This window comes from Nanorana parkeri, unplaced genomic scaffold (assembly GCF_000935625.1).
Source record: "Nanorana parkeri isolate BGI_ZX_2015 unplaced genomic scaffold, ASM93562v1 scaffold1548, whole genome shotgun sequence".
Lineage (NCBI taxonomy): Eukaryota > Metazoa > Chordata > Amphibia > Anura > Dicroglossidae > Nanorana > Nanorana parkeri.
This window is the reverse complement of record NW_017307816.1, coordinates 117,211-137,145: the sequence shown is the minus strand read 5'-3', so window position 1 is coordinate 137,145 and position 19,935 is coordinate 117,211. Positions and strand designations below refer to the sequence as shown.

The following is a 19,935-nucleotide window of genomic DNA, read 5'->3' as shown; positions in this document are numbered from 1 at the left end:
GTTGTTGCAGTTCAATTTCTTCTCCAATTTGAATTGCTGTAGTTTGCATATATGTACCCTAATTAGCTTCACTGATAATTAAAAGAGAGCCACATGATACCTTATATAAGAAATGCAACATTTTAATGTGCAAAGAAGATTTTTGGGGAGTTTTCTATGAAAACAAGAACACAGCTTTTGTGTTAACATTAATTAAATTAAGAGAGATTCAATTGCTAACTTCTTTTTGGCACAGCCGTTAAAACAGTCCTAAAAATTAATCAAAGCTTGTATTCATTAGATTATGTATGACAACCCTTAGTCCATCAAGCTTATCTAAAAGAAAGATTTTCAGGAAAAGCAAGATAATATTCAATGCACCCAGACGGGATCTATAACAAGCAGTGTAATAAGATTGTGATAGGCCTTTTACAAGGTACACAAGGAACAGCAGGCTGTTTTTTTCTGTGCATTTGTTTGAGCAAAAGCAGTGCACACACAAATGTCTAGAGCCGGGCTGGGAGTGGCCATGGCAATGTAAGTTGCCTAAGCAATGCATCTCCTTCCTTAACTCCCATTATTTGAATTTTTTAGGTGCTGCATATACAGGTGAAACTCGAATAATTAGAATATCGTGCAAAAGTAATTGCAGTAAGTGCTGCAAAAGGGGCCCAAACCAAGTACTGAGTACATATGCATGCTTGTACTTTTCAGAGGTCCGATATTGTTCTATGTACAATCCTTGTTTTATTGATTGCATGTAATATTCTCATTTTTTGAGGTTGTGGATTTGGGGTTCTTGGGGTTTTCATGAGCTGTAAGCCATAATCATCACAGTTATGACAAATCACGGCTTGAACTATCTTGCTTTGCATGTAATGAGTCTATCTCATATATTAGTTTCACCTTTTAAGTTGCATTAGTGAAATAAATTAACTTTGCACGATATTCTAATTATTCGAGTTTCACCTGTATATATAAGCTAATCATCACCTGATTAAACAGATTATGGTAACATCAGAAAATGCAATTGACTTTTTAAAGAAAAAACATACCAGGGACTTTTGTAGTTGAATGGCATTCCCATTTGCCGAAGCCTGCAGTTCAGGACAATATCTGGGTTTCCATTATGCCGATCCAACTAACCCAGTTAAACTGCCTACTTGCTGCAGCATGCAGAGAGCTTTATCACAGGCTTAGTCTATTAATCAGTTCTGCCAAAAGATTGTCCATTGTTTTTGAGGCTGTTTACTATAAGCTGCCCTTCCATAGGATAACTTCTGCTTCAATCTCATAAATGTACATTTATGCCACAATCATTCTACAGAAGGATCATGTCAAAGTCATACTAATTCAACTGCAATCTTATGCCTATGGCTAGGCCAGTGCAATTCACTATGCCAGTCTGAATTTAAAGTGTATCTAAACCCAAAAACAAAAATGTTATATATTGCAGTTACCAATCATTAAATGTAGTGGCTGCAATACTTTTCTCTTTTATACTTTTTTTTTAACCTTTATTTTCACCTGGTGATCCGACCATTAACATTACCACTTTCTGTCCTAGGGTGGCTCCACTCTATAGAGCACAGCAGCATTGCCAACCTGTGGACAGGGTAGTGTTAGATCCACTTGCAGATTTAGATGACGTTTACTAACAAATTAAATCCAAACTCTAGCTAACACTTTTTAAGCAGTTACAAGAACTGTTTTTTTTCCTTTTGGGATAAAAGCTGACTATTGTAAACACCCATGTCAGTATTAAAGGGTTTGTCTCAGCCCTCTATTCTGCCATTTAGCTTGACAGATTGGTCCATCAATAACAGGCTTAATGGCTGGATCACCAGGTAGGAAAAAAGGCTAAAAAGAAAACTAATACATCCACCAAATCTATGAATTGGTAAGCTGCAATAGTTTACATTTTTGCTTTTCTGTTTAGATATGCTTTAATACTGCATTGGCTCTTCCACTGTATTATAAAGTCAGCATCTTGCTGGTCTCTGCCTTAATCTATATTAAGTTACTTGGCCAAATCAAGATAACATAACTTCTAATCTTTGATGCATTTTTTACTTACAGCTGTCCCTTAGTCATAGCTGACATAACACATGAATTATCAGATAAAGAGAGATAAATAGCTTTCCCATACACTATCCCCTTCTCACAACTCAAATTAGGTAAGGAATGTATAAGAATAACTCAGAAAGCCAATAATAATCATAATTGCATGGACAAGGAAAATCGAAAGTGGAAGTAATTAAAGAAACGCCTCAGTCAGTTAATAGAAAGATACCTTTACACATATGTAAAATAGATGTATATATAATCTATTATATATAGATGTAATATGTATATCTATAATCTATGTATATATAGATGTGTTCCACCTTAAATTCTAACTATATGACACACTTATCTGCAGATAAAATATCTATTACACCTCGCATTCCAGGAGTTTCTAGGAGATTGTATTGCACATCTCTACCTGCTTAGTAAATAGCACCTGACTAAATGCCTGAAACCAGTTTCCCTGTGGAGTGTTCTGGAACAGATGATAAAAAGAGAAGTGGTTCTTCTACTCTGTGCTATTCTGAATTCTCATGTACAAGATATTATGGGAAGATAATATGAAGATTTTAGGCAGTTACAGTATACCAGCAATTCTTAACACACAGTAAAGGAGCTTTAACACAAGCCGTATCTGACCGCTCTAGCTGCTTATTCTGAGATGAATTAATCCTCAAATATCACAACAAAGACTCTAAGCGTTGTGTTTTAGATGGTTTCTAACAGCTTACAAGCATCTGCTCTGTGTTTAAAGAAGAGGGTTGGCAAGCTGCCAAGATTTCACCCCAAAATAAAGTAATAGGAAAAAAGCTAAGGTTTCAGTGTCTGGGTTGTGAAGTTTAAAGATTAATTTATCCACAATGCCTATAGCTTCAGAGGTGACTGAGGGCTTTTTTACGTGCCTTTTAGTGTTTGTTCAGGATATGTAAATACTTCAGTGTTCATAGTCTGAGCACAGGCTTTGAGATCATTCAATGACTACATAGCTGGACTAAAGTGTGTTGTGTGCCCAGATTCAATGGGGCTAAAGACAAACATATTTAAGTCAGCTATGTTAAAGGAGGCCAAATAAGGCTTCAATGAGTGTGTTTACCTACATTAATTTATTGTGAGTCCGACCGTTGCAATATTTAGTCAGGATACTACATTACAGAGTTTCATGATGGTGCACACTGTAAGTATACAGACAATCTCATGCAAGAATTACATTTCTTTACTAGGTAACCTACTATTTCAACAACTTAAACTGATTTTATTGAATTTAAAAGAAATTTACTAGGTATCATTTGTATAAACAGATGATTATACCTGTTTATTAATATTAATGAAAAGTTATTATTCTTGTGAAAAATAATCTCGTTTTTCCCTCCAAACAGTGAGCATGGCCACTAACAGACTTATAGGTGCAGTGGCAGGGACCATTCTGGCTCTGGGGGTGATATTTGGAGGCACAGGGTGGGGAATAGAGTAAGCATTTTCCAAGTTTTATGTTTGGTGACTAGTGTGTGAGGTGAAAGTATACTGTGTGTCTGAGCCTTATGTGTACTTGTCCCATTGGCTTTGTGTCACGTGGTGATGACCGTAATAGTCATGTGATTTGACTGTGTCCTTGTTATGTGATTTGCTCATGCAGTGTTGACCCTCTCCTGTCTGGGACAATGTGGGGCATAGTATGATTTTCTATCTTCCCCAAACCCACACAGAACTAGATGTGTCCTTTTTCTTGTCTTAAATTGTCTATGGTAGAAAATAAAGACTTTTTTTTACTTTAATAAAATGCAGCCTTTGATAAAGGGGGCAGTCCTTTTTTTATGCTCATAATTAGAATACTTACAATAAATACACAGTGGTTCAGATTCTAGATTAAATCAGTTGTCTTTATCTGTTTCTTGAATATTTCTATGTGCAATCAACTTAATAAAGTTATCTCAAATTTGACAACTTTTATATTGCCAGTATTTATTGTAACTGTGCCTACAAGTTACAGTAATACATGTTCTTACCATTCTACTGTGTGAGATCCTGAATGGATTACTGATTGTACATTTCTACAAAAGTATTTCAACACTCAGGGGCCCATTTGACAATTACGTCTCATGTGAAACTGGCAAATTGTTTGTGTAAGTAAATGTTTGCTAAAACATTAAACAGCTCCTGTCTATGCACTATACTTTGAAAATATCCACATTGCGTGCAAAAAGCAGCAATAGTATATCATATAACAGCAGTATCCATAAGAGGACTGCTGATAGCTAAAACAGGCATATAAGAGTTCGCTGACCATAAGAGTGCCTGCTTCTTTAAAACATGGACAGCCATGCTGCGTGCTGCAAACCCTTTTTTCGGCTTTATTCTTTCTGCCAATATGTAATAATAAAAAACTTAATGGGTGCTCCCCATATTATTCAGAACTACAGCCAGAGCTATTTACTTGCTGACTTTGATTACTAATAATCAGTCCCCTGTGCTACTGTGTGTTTTTTTCTTTATATATACTTTTAGCCAATATTTGTATTCAGTTTTGGATAAAGTGGGAAAGAGTAAGAACCTGTGTCATGATGTTATTGCTTAAAAGAAAAAAACAGACCGGTGTGCAAACCAGAGACCATCATAGGTATAGTCTGCTCACATGCAGAAATGTAGAGGCCAAAGGGAAATAAAGTAAAACCTAAGTGAGAGTGCTGCTCCCATTAGGATGTGCAAATCCTTATATGGGTGACATGGTAAAGATGAACGAATGGCTCCTAGTCAACACGTGCTTTATTTATTTGTTGTAATCTTTTCCAACATGCTATGAGGCTTTAGTAGATTCTGTCATTAGTGCTATAAACAAACACAATAAAAGCAATATCAGAGTTTTTATTGGCGTCTGTTCCTGTTGAAGAAATATGTACATGTTTCCTCGCTTTAACATTTGTCACCGGGACAGGAAGTGAAAATAAAACTCAACAGTGCTTCTGCACGCTATCAAAAATGGTTTTCATTGCTCTCTGTGTTTCCAGTTGGAGATTAAACTTCTTGTCTCATCTGAGCCAAAGCACCAGCACATGAACTGATGGGAAGCGGCCCAATCAGGGACACAAGCAGCGGTTGTAACCTTTCACCTACTCTATCCAAAACAAAAAACATTTTGGCTTTAGTTCCACTATAAATAACTTCTCTTTTATATCACTGTGAGGTTATTGAAATATTGTTTCACACAGTAGACATTTCCGACTATGATATTATAGCTATGCATAAAATTTTAGTTTTTCCTCCTCTGCTCCTTTCCTTCTTTTTCAGATGACTTCTATAATGACACGCATGTTTTATTCTAATAGCACAGAATATATTGTATCTGCAACAGCTGAGATTTTTGGTTGGCAGGTCACCATCTTGGTTTTTACATGACAAATATCATCCATGGCTACATGGCTTGAAAATCTGCCATTTTTTTTTACAGTTCTGTAATTAGAATTGAAAATCTTGTTCACAACTATTGTTGGTGTTAGATGTTTAAATGAGCAGTGTAGCACTCTGTGAAGTCTGAACTGATCTCTCATTAAAGGAACATGTGCTTTACTTTTGTTATATTCTGTTATAAAAACTGTCTGGACACAACTTGCTGTATTTTGTATATGTGTAACCTATGTTTTGCAGTTATTGTTGAAGATAATGTTCCTTGTTTAATGTAATATTCGAGGTACCATGTAATGATTCATTGTGTAGTTTGAGTTTTGTAATGTGTTGTAGATGTAGTGAAAACTTTTTCTCATTGGGATCAGGGATATTTAACTAGTTAACATGGAAAAGAATAAATGTCATAATAAAACTAGGCCAGGCTAGGTTCCTAATGGGTTTAGGTCAACTTAAAGTAGCCTTTAGCTTGTTTGATATTTTTAGAGGTGCAGCCTTTCAATATCACTGATATAACTGCCGTAATATGGTAAGACATCTGTGTCCACATTTGGGCTCGCTAGTAAAAAGATCCTAGTTATTGGACAGAAGCTAATCTATAAACATGCTACCCATTTAACATGTATTTACAGCATTTGCTACAGAACTACCAGAACAAATAACAATTGGTTATTATGTTTCAAATAATAAGCTGATTTTATTAACTGTTGCTTAAATGGTATGTACCGAATGTGTTTTCTACAGGTAAGTTGTAAAAGACTTTCTTTTACAGTGGATAGTAAAGGCTTGCTTCATCTTGAACACTATCCACTCATTTTTTATATTACTTATATGTTTCCTTTCCAGAAAAACATTCTGTCTGCTGCAGTCATTTTTATAATACTGATTGATTTAACAGGGAATAATAGCACACTGTGCTTAAGTTTCTAGTTACAGAAATTCCTAAAAAACCCTGAAATGTAACTAGATGGGGTATGGGTACTGTGTCCTCTATAGATAAATAGATAGATAATGGGGCAAGAGATATTAATTGGCAATGACCCTTAATACTCAATAAGGAATAAGAGAGTGAGTTACTTTCTGCTGTTGGCCATGTCTGTACAACAATCAAGAAAAAAAATTGTACAACAATGCACATATACAAACTTGCACATTTTGAGCTTATATTATTGTATAAATATTCTCAGTTTTAATTTTGTCTGCTCTTAGATTCAGTATACACCACTGGCGCATCCTACCAAAATCTACCAAGCTAACCCAGTATTCTATACTTAAGGTCTTTCAAACAGGCAATAAAGGGCAATGGGTAGTGGAACTAAGAAGGACAATTTACTCCTTAATCTTGTTTAAGTCTTGTTTAACTCCTTAAGCTTGTTTCCTTAATGATGAAAATAGATACTCTTCCTTTTTTTATATCCCTAATTCCACAGCCATGTAATTTATTGATCATTAAGAATTATACAAAACATGCAGCTCTGTTTTCTGTATCCAGTTTGCATCAATTATATCTTTCATATCATAATGTATACATGATATTAGTCTACAGCATTAGTATGCTCCTACATTAGTACAGTGTAAGGGAGAGGAATACCATATGGAAGTGAAGTAAAAACCCATTAAATTATTCACATGCAAGCATGACGATGTGAAGTTTTTATTGTCCTCTTACCATTTGACCACCATCAGCTAAGAAAAAGATAATTACATACTGATTGAGTGAAAAGTAGCGAGGGCAATGAGAATTCATGACATCAAATGAGGAACTATTTCAGAAAACCTGTGAAAATCAAAGGGGTTGCCACTTTTGAGACCTCTCCTTCAGAATCCTAGTTGCCTGCCCCTGGCTAAAATACTTTTTTAGAGTCACTACTGGAACAAGCATGCAGATTAAGTAAGTGACTCTAAAACCAGAATGCCATACTTGTTTCAGGTCATTGACTCAAAATATACAGAATGCACTGAATAATCATAACAGCCAGGGACCCAGCATTTTTAAAAGAGGAGGTCAACATTGGCAACCTCCATACTTCTTTTAGTACAGTATTTTTGTTAAAGTACATAACTCTTTTTAGCACCATGAAACATGCCTGTTCTTGGAGTTATGGGTGTTGATTTACAAAAGGATTATAGTCAGTTTTTTTTTCTTTTTCTTGCATGTGATTGGGTATTCTTTGCAATGTGAATTTTCACCACATTCATTAAGCTAAGTCAAAATTCCCTTGCAAAGTGAAAATTCACTATGAAAAGTGAACCTCCTCTACTCCTTCAGTTTGCTGTTTCTTCTAAACTGCTGTAAAATGAAATTGACGAATGTTACAATAATATTCAGAAACAATGAATGAGGTGTATATGTGATTGAAAAGTGACTGGGTCATGAAAATACTAAGTTGAGGTGTGGGTTAATTATGACAAGGACCCTTCAGTTTCTTCAAGTGTTCTATGCTCTTTAGAGATAATTGCACAAATGGGATCTTTTGGGCGCCCTTTTCTTCGTAAGCCTACTTGCTGCCTTACAATGTTTGATGGCTGCTTGTAAATTACAAATAGCTTGCTTTGATGTTTGGAATGTTCCAGTCAGAATTTAGTGTTTAGATGTTTAAATGATCTCTTTGAATTTATGAAGACCCCTTTTTTTAACTTTCTGGAGAGTAAACAGCAATAAACTGGGATCATATATTAAAAGATATTTAAATGCTGCAGTTTAAAATGTAACTTTTAAGTGGGTGGGCTAATTATCCTTCACAGGAGGAAAGCAATTTAGTACTTCTATCTAATTACTTTCTTATCAATGAGTTTTCGGTCTTTTAGATTCTAAAAAGGAACAGTGTTGTGCTTTCTTTAATTTTTGAATAAACAAATATACAAGGTTGCTATTACTGTGAACATGGAAATACTGCAAACAAATTTCCTGATTATGAGCAACACAAACTATTATGAAATAATGCAACAAATGTATATTCACAAGATGAGAAGATAATCAGGCATATTTAATAAGACAGTGCAAAAAAAAGTTATATTGTGCATACCATGGTAACCTATATTAATTAATCAGACTCCTCTTAGCGTCATTTGGTCCTAAATGGTTCTAATAGGCGAATTCTAAATGGTTTTTATGGACAACATTTTGTAAAGCATTTATTATTTCATTAAATAAGGCTGTAAACCTTTTTTTTATTTCTTATGTCAGACTACAGAGTTATATGTCTGAGTTTCCCTTTTGTCTTTGGTTCTTATGTTTTTCTTCCCATGATCCTTTACCACAGGTCCTAGTGCTACCAACCTTATAATAGGGTCCATCGCTGGTGCCATCCTGGTAGCAGCTATTGTCCTTGGGGGGACTGGATGGGGCTTTAAGTAAGGAACAACGCATGTCTTCTCTTCAATGGCTATGCCATGACTCTACTGCTTACTGTTTTTCACAAAATTTTGAGTTTCTGCTACATGATCCAGGTCAGGGTCACACAAAAACAAGGTATTTGCTGATATAAATTAAAGAGATGAAACAATAGCTGACACTTGGGTGACAAGATATATCTAACATAAACTTAAAAGTCCATTTATAAATATAGAGAAAAAATGTATGCCGATGTTTAGTAAATCATTGATTTTCCCTTGTTTGGTGTTAATAAACAGACCTACAAAATGTGTGTTAATTTCAAAACTAAACATTCCAAGTATAATGATGATTTTTATGTTGTAAAGGACACATTATTTGCTGTAAAGGACATGATTCTTCAATTATTTCTGTTACTAGGATAGTATCTATTATCTATAATGTCATTGCTGGTCATTACTTTTTGTGACACTCAGGAAAAGGAAGTACACCTAATTAATTTCTCACCTAATGGTAATGCAAGTCAGGGTTTAGTTAGTTCTCGTCTCTGGATTGTAAACAGCCTGCAAGATAATGGATTATGTAAAGTGAACATATGAATGAACTTATAACAATGTGTTATCAAGTTCACACCTGAATACAAACACATTAATAAAAATGTTAACAACTAAAATCATGGAAACATACATCTACATATTGATCATCGCCTCAGGAAAATCCTGAGGTTTATGTAACTTACTATGCACTAAAAAAAGTATTGATCATTGGTACCACATTTTTGTCATGTTTATTACAGTTTAAGTTAAGGGAATCTACAATGGATTAAATGGGTTTTCCATTTAAGTCTTATATATGTGCACTCTATAATAATATAGGTAGATATAACTTGCTTACTACCTTCTACCTCTAGTATTCAATGGAAGGCTCTTTTTCAAAAGAGACAAAGGCTCTGACTTCATTAAGTCAGCTTTTGCTTTCTCAAAACTATGATACATCAAATTGAGGCTTAGTTCCAAAAGTTCTATACTGAACTTAAATATACAGGGTTATTCACAAAGCTGCCGAAGGCAGCCGTGTGAATAACCGACCCGAAGTGAAGTGAGCCGAACGCTGTTCAGCTATTCACTTCAGGCTTGTACAGCTTGAAATCAGCTGTACATTGGCTTGCTTTGGCTGGCTTCGGGTCGGCCGAACATGCTCAGCATGTTTGGCCGACCCGAAGTGCAGAAGGAGTTCGACTCAGCCAATCCAACATCTGGATCAGCTGAGCCGAACCTGAGCCCCTATTCTCATAGGGGCCGATTGGCAGTGAGTGAATAGCTGAATGCTGCCGAGCTGTATTTGGCTCGGCTATTCTGCTCGGTACCTCCGTGGTTCCGAGCAGAATAGAAAAATAGTGAAAAAAAGTTTTAAAAAATTGGGTGGAGCTAGCAGTGACAGCCAGCTCCGCCCAACTGTTTCCTATTGGTCAATGGCTGGCCGCTTGGCCAGCTTCGAGTTTCACTTCGGCTCGCTTCAGAGCTACGGCTGACCCTTCGGCTAGCTTTGTGAATAACCCTCTTACTGTTAGCCTTTTAGGACTTGTGAATGAAAGTTAATGTTCAAATTTGAAGTGTACTTCAGTAGTGTAACTCAATGCAGTGGAGTTAACAATCCAATTTCCTTACAATATTAATGCATAGATGTTTTCAGATATTTTAGACAGAAGTCACTTAAATGTAAGTTAATGTTTAAGCATTCTATTTTTAAGTAAGTAAGGTAAGATCTTATCTTTGCACCAAAAGTGTCATTTATTTGAGAAAACATGAAATAATATTATATTGGTTCACAAGGATATAAAATAAATAGAGGCACTAATTTATGTATACACTGTAGCAGAACCTCAATTAATTGGTCTGGCCTAGCTCACAGCTTCAGTGCATGTTGATTTTGAAGGGGCTGGAAATATTAAACTATTCTTACATGTAGATTATGGTGGATTGGCATTGGTATCATGGATTTCTGTTTAAGACTGCCAGTGTGAAAAACTTTTTTTTTTTTTAAATACTGGTGATGGTATGTGTGCTGTATTGTTGATAGGATCTGTTTTGTGTGAGTTATTGAACACTAGTGAGTTATTTGCCTATGTCTGTTTAGATTCTGAACTCACATGGTATAATAATTTGGTGATGGGTGCTCAGTGACCTCATCAAACTGTTATGCAATATAAAAAAACATGAGTAAGAATGAGTAGTAATCTTTAGCAAATAATCAGTTAAACTGCAATGTAAAATTATTAATAACTATAGTAATTATAATTAGTATACTTTAGTAAAAGTTACCCCAAAAAAATCTAATTGCTATCTATTTAATTTTAGTTTCAAATCAAAAATTATTTGTGGTGTTCATGCTATACTAGAAAAAAGAATGTGGACAATTACAGGAAATTAGTGCATTAATCATGCTTTTTCAGGGGGGTAGCTTAAATACAGTTGTAACTCTTTTCAGTTAAATTAAGACCTACTGAAAATTATCTCGGCTTTAAAGCTTCTTATGACACTCCTTCGGACCAAATGAATAATACACTTAAACGAATTCATTAAAATTCATGATCCAAATTGCTGAAATTATCTTTTAATAAAATAATCTAATATAATATTTTAATGATATTTTTCTGCTCCATTACATCTGTAGACTGATCAATATGTTTTATACTGTTTGCTGATTCACAAGATCAAAGAAAACTACTTGTTTGCTGTAGCTATAAGAGAAGTACAGCCAATTCTTTTTATAGCATTACTGTTCTTTTGCGTAACAGGAGTGCATTTACTAATGTACTCCAGAAATCCAAAGTCAGCAGATAGCAGGCTAATGTCAGAAAGAGCCGTATCACAGCTGGGAAGAATACCAATAAAATTGTCAGGGTCCACTCTGGCTGCCTAAGTGACATCCATGCCCCCTTCCCTTTCTGTCCCTCCTGTGAGTACTGGGGGAGCAGGGGGGAGAATCCCTGTGGGGAGCATTGACTGGCATCACTATCCACCTCATTGAAGATGAGATCGAGAGCTGAGTGATTAGTGGTTACATTGGTCAGCTCTTGGTCTTAGAGCTGGCTTGTGGCAGCTGCAGTGTCCCACTCTCTATCTGAGCTGCAGGGAGAGTATATTTTACTCACCTTATACTTCTCCTTTAAAGTGAAACTGTGGGCACACAGCTGAATATACAGTAAACTCACCATTATCTGGCATTCACGCAACCTCCACTCTCAAGCAATTGGCAATACTAAATATAACTATATATATAAAATATAACTACAGTCTTTGTTTACACCTTTTTGCCGTCCAGCAGCTAGAGTCCACAGTTGGCAACAGAATGTAAACAATGTGGAGCAATAGTCGGCCTGCTATTGGCTATTGCAATAGCAGGCTGGGTATTGTACCCACCCACTGAGCAGGGGGGTGGACCTGAACGAGAACTCAGGACCACAAGAGATTTGCTTCAGTGTTACCCTTAACTCTCAAGCAACCAGAAACAGTTATCTGGCACCTACCAATCCCCATGGGTGCCAAATAACTGGGAGTTTACCATACATTTGAAATAATGTACTGTACATATATGATTACTGTTTAACCTGCCAAGGGATTTGTGATTCTCTATAGCCAGTGACTCACTGGACAATAAATCCGAATCTCATCTAACTAGAAGGGAGCTGACCCAGAATGCAGTAAAGCAGGAGGTAGTAGAGTTATTTTACTTGCTTGCAGAGGCACATGCATCACAAGAATTGGTGGCCAAAATTACAAATCCTTTGGTAAGTGAAATAGTAAGTACATATGTATTTAAACTGTGTAATTAGCTGTCAGCTTAGAGTTGTCGAAGCTACGGCCAGATCCTTCGGCAGCTTTGTGAATAGACCCCTAAATGTTAAAGATATACAAGTCATCCGTCTGGTTGATGCTGGTCGTCATCCAGACTGGAAATGGCTTAGTGCCACAGAGCTGAATACAAATCTCAGGAGAAGCCTGTGAGAAGCATAATCTCTGCTGGAAAAAAAAAAACAACAAAGAGGAAGTTTTGAGGGGATGGGAAACCCATACATTTGCAAAAAGGTAAGGCTGGAGTTCTGGTTTAAAATCTTAAAATAATTTAGTTTCTACATCAATTTATTTTAGTGAGAGTGCATTAATCCCATGTGTAGGTCATTGCTAAATTAAAGGGAATCTGTCACCAATAAAAGAGTACTTGGACATTTATTATGACATATATTTGATAAAGTGACATGTTTCTGTGGTATTCATGCACAAAGCTGTTTTTAGAACTCCTGACTCAATCTGCCTTACTGCAGGGTTGAAGCTTTACATTAAAAGAAGCAAGAACAATGATTTTCTATTAGGCATTCCCAAATAATTCTATTGGGGATAAGTGTATTTTGTGTAATCTTTAGAAGTCTACCTTATTTCACTGATGATACTTACCTTTTCACACTACCGTGATGTCCCTTTCTCCAGCTGCAGCCAAGCTGGCCAGGCCAGGCAAGTGCTCCGTCACCTGGTTAGGGGTAAAATACTTAGCAATGTCTAATATTCAGCCATGCTGACTTTAGGCTTACAGATGGCTTTCTTACATGACTCTGGTTGGAAAATAGGACGGTTAGTAGCATCAACGGGGGATGACAGGGTATTTAAGCTGAACTCCAGACTCGCCACCTTTTATTCTGTTTCACAACTATGACTTGCAGCTTTTTGATGCCAGTTCAACAAAAGCAGCACTCTTAATTATTTTCTTCTAGCCCCTTTTACTGTGTGTCTGCCATGTTCTGTTGAGTTCCAGGGCAGTGACTGCATGTCTGGTATATGGGACTATGGATGAGATTTGAGTTCACAGCTAACATGGATTCACAGCAATTTCCCAGGATTCACAAATCATGAAATTTTGTCTGAAAACTATAGGTTCACTGCCAGAAGTAAGAACCAACCTACAGTGCATAGCAAGGTTTTCCCCTTCTTCAAAAGGGTTCACCACAAATATTGAAAACTTTGAGCAGGATTCAGTAACTGTTTGTGAACCAAACCCATGTTGCTCACCCCAATGCATGACTGAAGACCATCAGTAACAGCCTGACTGTCACAGACACATCTCCTTGTCTTGTGGACTACATCCAGTGTTGTTGTCATGTTGACTGTTGCTCATGTGGGCTTTACTAGTGGTGAAGTACATACTGAGTAATGCCACCCAAACGAGCAACCCTCTCATACACAATTCCTCTACCTATCCCCATTATTTAAAACTGGGAAACATAGTTATAGAGAGGCAGCATACTTCACACTGCAGCAGCCTGCCACCTCTCTGGGACCATGTCTCCCAGTAGAAATGCTTTCTTCAGTTAAGGTGCTAGAGCTACCACTCTATTCAAGTCTGGAAGGAGTTACTGCATGGACAAAGCCAACACCGGAAGAGATTGTGTGTTCTGATGATTTAAACACTGTGGGAAACCACCATGATGAGGTAAGTATATGCTGGGGTGGTTTCTAGGTTATATTAACTTAGTTGGCTAGGGAGGCAAGGGGGCTGGAGTGTTTTTGTAGTGTTGTTGTATATTAAGGTTGCTTTTGCCATTCCTCCTGATATTCCATCTAACAATAGATTGGCAATGCTCTAGCTGCACCTAGATATCTGATGTTGAAAATTCAACTTTACCCTAAGAAGTCTGATACCCATAAAATCTGACCAGATGCAATATCATTATCCCTTCTGCCCCCATTAGCTGTGATTATAATTTTTTTCTATTCCCACAAATAAAAATTCACCAAACTTATTATTCCACATTTGCAAGGGCAAAATGGAATTAGAAAACAGTACTTTGGACTGTAAAATTCAAAAGAAAAGAAAACTATTTTCCAGACTTGTGAAACCTCTTTTATACAAATGATTCTTCCATAAGTATTAGCAATCTTTTCTACAGAAACAATACACAGGGTACTGAACTGCTTTTAGATTCAGGAACTGCATAGTCATATTGTAATTCATCGTTTGTTAGTCCCAAGAAGGCAACATAGGCGCGCGAAAAGTTAATTAATCCGAAAAAAACTAAAAAATTACAGTTATATATATTTATTTTTCTGGCAGTGCTCCTCTGGGAAAGAATCCATGTACTTTCTTAGCCAAATGGGTGTTTGATTGAATATTTCAGATTTATTCAGACCATTGTCTTATATCCATGGGTAGCGTAAGGCACACAGTAATGCTATGCAAAAGCAATGTGCAAAATCTAGTAACCATAGCAGCCAAAAGGAAATCATTTGTTTGACTACAGTCATTTGAAATTTGATTGGTTACCGATGGTTACTTCCCTTTGTACATCATATTCTCTTTTGCTAAATAAGCTTGGATATCTTTTTTTTGCATTTGGATAAGGGTGAGATAACATGGCTCTTTTTCTACTTCACTGATTTAAATATCAACAGTGTGTATTTCTAGAACACTGTCATCTATCTTTTTTTTTTAAAAGGGTGTGAGAGATTTCCTATAAACTTGTGGTTTAAGAACATTAACCTCCCTGTTCCTGGTATGGAAAATGAACCCCGAGCCAGACTCGGGAATACCGCCAGGGAGGTTAAAGTACATGCTTATATTTTTTTTCTTTAATTAGATCCCCAAACCTTCTGAATGCTGCTGGGTGTTGCACTTACCATCAGCCCTGTTCCAATGATCTTCACTGTGTGGCCCCACTGGAAATGTTTGCTTTGTACTGCACATGTGCATCACAGCTCCATTTAGCTATAGACATAGGGGGGAATTTATCAAAATCTGGAGCAGTTGCCAATCAGCGTCCCTCTTCAGTCTATTCAGTTAAGATTTGAAAACGAAAGAGAGAATCTGATTGGTTGCCATGCACAGCTGCTCCAGTTTTTGTCTGCTCCAGTTTTGATAAATTCCCCTTGTAGTGGTTTCACACAGTCACTTGGAGGTATGTGCGGCTGAGTGGGGCTGCACAGTCAAGATTTCTGAAATAGGTCTGAAGGTAAGTATCTAGTGGCAGCACTCATGAAGGTGGGGGGGGGAGGGGGGGAGGGATTATTTAAAGAAAAAAAGTTGTTAAAAATAATGGTATATAGTGATATAAGATGAGTATCATTTGATCCCACCACTTGTGTCTTGTGTCTGAAAATGACTTCATGTCAAAGGGCACACTGAGACTTCTCCAGGCCACAGCAAATAACAGATAGACCAGGTTGGCTGCACATGTAGACATTGTCCCACTCCAATTTAGTGTGAGCAAGTCCAGATAGGAACAATGAATTATCTGAAGGTAAAGTATTTTACCTGCATTGTGAAAAACAGCAAAATCTATGACAACTTAGGCAGTGTGTATGCAAACTCCATATTAACCGACCTGCATCCACCCCCACCATACTCCAATACTAAGATATGCCTATTTGACTTCACCTTTAGAAGAAATTACAGAGTATTTAAAATATGCAGAACATGTAATCAGTCCAGCCAGATCATCATATTAATAGTTTAGCAGTAATTTAAAACCTAGCACTTTTTAAGCTTATAGGGGCCTATTCATAAGTGTGTGTTCACACAACATTCACACAGGATTTACACATTTCCCAATTAAATTCAGTTAGAAAATGTGTGAATCTTGCATGAAAGTTGTTTGAATCTTCTGTGAAAACATTTATAACTAAACCCCAAAGTGTAATTATAATGTGTACTAATGATAATAGTTTGTTATCATATAAATGTCTACATTTATATAGCACACTTTCTGTAATTGCCAAATCTCAAATTATTTCTTGTACATTGTGGATGGATTATTTACCCTGATGCTTTTAGACTGATAATCAAAGATGATATAATGGAAACTGACAGTGTTTTACTGTAGATATAATTTATCTGTGAACTGTGTTTAACTGATTATATTGTACAATGTGTCATGCAGTAGAAAACAATCAGAAGTTTTAGTTTGAAAGATGCTCTTAACCGCTATTTTGCACTGTTTTTTCTGTTAATTCTGTTGATTTTAGAGCAAACCTTTCACTTACATAAATAAATAATAAGAAATAACTCCTCCCACCCCAACCCCTAGAATATTATTGGATCAGCAAATATTTTACATAAATAAGAAAATATAACACCTCCCACCCCTAGAGTATTACTAGAACTGCAAAGATACTAAAATAAAAAGCTTCCTGATGCTTGAACATTGTTAGGCAAGCTTGGGCTTGGTGATTGATCACTAACAGGGTTATTCACAAAAGGCTGTAGAGTTTGGAGAAGGCAGGAGAAGTGAACAATCTAGGACAACATAGCTGATTTGGAAAAATTCTCCAATCCAACTCACTTTCCAGTTCAGCGATGTTGTCCTAGATTGTTCACTTCTCCTGCCTTCTCCAAACTATTCACCTGTTTGTGAATAACCCTGTAAGTCACCAAGTATTGCATTGTAAGAGTGAAATGCAAGCTTTGTGCATACCTGGTGGTCATTCACTCGGCTGCCCTCGGCAGCTTTGTGAATAGACCCCTTAGAGAATTAAGATTTGCAACTCAAAGGATGACTCAGTGGAGGGAATCCTGCCACAAAATATTTTCTAATTTCTTTTATTGTAAGTAGAAACCACTTTAAAATGTCACTGACATTATATATAAACTATCCCCAAATAGCTTCATTGCCCTCATGGAAGAAACCTACATAAACACAGACCTCAAATCAGATACTGATATGATCCTCGACATGGCCTTGCTCTATCTGTTATATTGTTTATTTAGGTAGCCACTGTTTTAGAACCAGAGCATGCAAAGAATTGCACAACCTTCTTGCTAAAAGCAGGTCCAACTTGAAGCTTATACAAAACTTTTCTAAGGGCTCCGGTAGGAAGGTGGGAAGTTAAGTATCAGTAGCCAAGAAGTGGGCTACTGGTTTATTGGCAAGGCAAAGATTTGCTTAAGGCCAGGTGCACACCTGGGCATTTTGTAGCGCATTCCTACGCTCTGCAAAACGCTCAAACACCGAAATCCCTTTATTTCCTATGGGTATGGTTCACACCTGGGCATTTTACAGGACGTATGAACGCACTACAAAACGCCCTACGCCCAAAGGAGTACAGGAGCTTCTTTGGGGCGTATTTGCCACGCGTATCCATTGGGATACAGCCAGGTAGCCCTCAGAAACGCTCGTTTGACAAGCGCGCATATTCAATACACCTAGGTGTGAACCCAGCCTTAGGTTTTTAGTAAAAATATCAGCTCACTTAGGACAGAAGTATAAACAGGGTGGATGTCATGCTAACAGATATACAAATATTTGAAAGTTACAGTTCTTTCATTTTAACATGCAAGCTCACAATGTGTATCCCAATAACAGAACATACAAACCTTAAGCTAAAACTGTTACTACTTAAAGAAATGTTTGCTGACAGGTACCATCAAAGTATAGCAGTAGTTTTCTTCTAGCCTTTTAGTGGCATCATTTGCTACCGCCACATGAGTTTGTGTTTTGCTTTACTGTAAATATCATCACATTGTACACAGTATATAACACAATCATGTCTGGTTAGATACCCTTATATTTGATGTAAATATAAAATCTGGATCATGTATGTGCATTGTTGCATTTATGTGCTGTGTTGATTATATTAGGGTTATGGGCCTGTATATTGTAATTTTGAGAGGTTTTAACATTGCGTATAAATTTGTGTGCTTGTATCTCATAAAACTTTGAAAACTGCCTGCTTTTTATCTTGTGAAAAATGTATTGGAGATCACTTTTGTGTTTGTAAACCAACAAAACTTTTCACAAGTGTCTCACAGAACACATGGCTGCATATGCATATTCTGAAACTACTGTTCTGTGTTTTTGCATGCTAACCTGAGGGCGGTAGTGGTGCATATGCCAACTGTATCCATATTGAATGCATGAGCCCTTCTGCTTGATGCCCCACATAAAGCCAGATTATGAGGAGGTTGCACCCAGTGTTTGTTGTTGCACTGTAATGTTATGCTCTATTTTAGTGAAAACGTATGAGTAAGGAGAATGGACATCGCTGCTCAATGCACTTATCATTTTAACAAAATTGCTGTACACATGGCTGGAAATTCTTTACTAAACATTGGATGACTCCATTCTCCTTCTATTGTGTCTGTATAACAAATGGCTGGATTGCATGGTAGAGGGGCACTCACCAAATGGTACTGTATTCTATTCACTACAGTGTCAATGCTGTAGTTTTTTTACTGACATCTGATATGCAGCACACATAACATATACCTAAATACATGCACTGCATTATTACATCATTTATATTGCTGTCATAAGTGACTGTAAAGTCCTGATTGTAGTACAGAATTTTCTGCAATACTACCTCATGGTGATCTGCATTCTCTGCCATAAACACAACCATTATTTGTTCATTTTGTGTTTATTACATGCCACTAATGATCCTCTGCCTTTCTTTCTACCTTCTTTTGATACATCCCGGAAGAAATGTCAAGAAGAGAAGATACGATCCATCTCAGTCTGGAATATGAGGCAACTTGGATGTTGTCTTCCTACATCCACTGGTCAAGGACTCCAATGTCACATTTATGGGGAATCGCAACTCCATCTCATCCATGGCCATCAAATTTGAGCCTTTGATATTTTGACACAATATCCTCATTGGATATCCTCATCAGAATGTAAAGGCCTGATCGCTGATATATCTCTTTCGAACTCCAAATCAGCCTACAATATAACATTATGAAATAAAGGTGCAATAGTTTTTTTGCAAATCTAAGGTTGAAAAATAAAAAACCTTGAATCTCACTGGTTGGCACTCAGTATGCTTCATCGAACTTAAGCATGACTAACTCTTCTCAAAAAACAATAAGGAAAAACCAAGGCATGCTTTTTTTTTCTTTTTTACTGAAGAAAAGAGCAAAGTTGCATGGCATAGCACTGAACAGACATACAAAATTTCACATACCCTAGACTTAGCTACTGAATCAACCATGTCCAACCAATGTGGAAGATGGTGACACCATTGTGGAACATGGAAGAATTACTTTAATACATGCTTTGCAGTATTTCAACCCAGAAAAAACATTTCTCAAAATTTAAGCCATGATTTCTCTGCACTGACAGAGTGGACATGAAGTCATACAAATGAAAAGCAAAATATTAAGGACATGTAAAT

The 19,935-nt window shown here is 36.7% G+C and overlaps 1 protein-coding gene across 1 annotated transcript in view; it reads left to right on the top strand.

The window, feature by feature from the left end:
* Positions 1 to 19,504, top strand: part of ADAM23 (ADAM metallopeptidase domain 23) — a 176,564-nt gene extending 157,060 nt beyond the window's left edge. The window contains exons 25-26 of the mRNA XM_018570527.1: positions 3,427 to 3,513; positions 19,243 to 19,504. Of these exons, the coding sequence (XP_018426029.1) occupies positions 3,427 to 3,513; positions 19,243 to 19,288 (133 nt within the window). The 3' untranslated portion in view covers positions 19,289 to 19,504. The remainder of the gene's footprint in view (positions 1 to 3,426; positions 3,514 to 19,242) is intronic.
* The last annotated feature ends 431 nt before the right edge of the window (positions 19,505 to 19,935 follow it).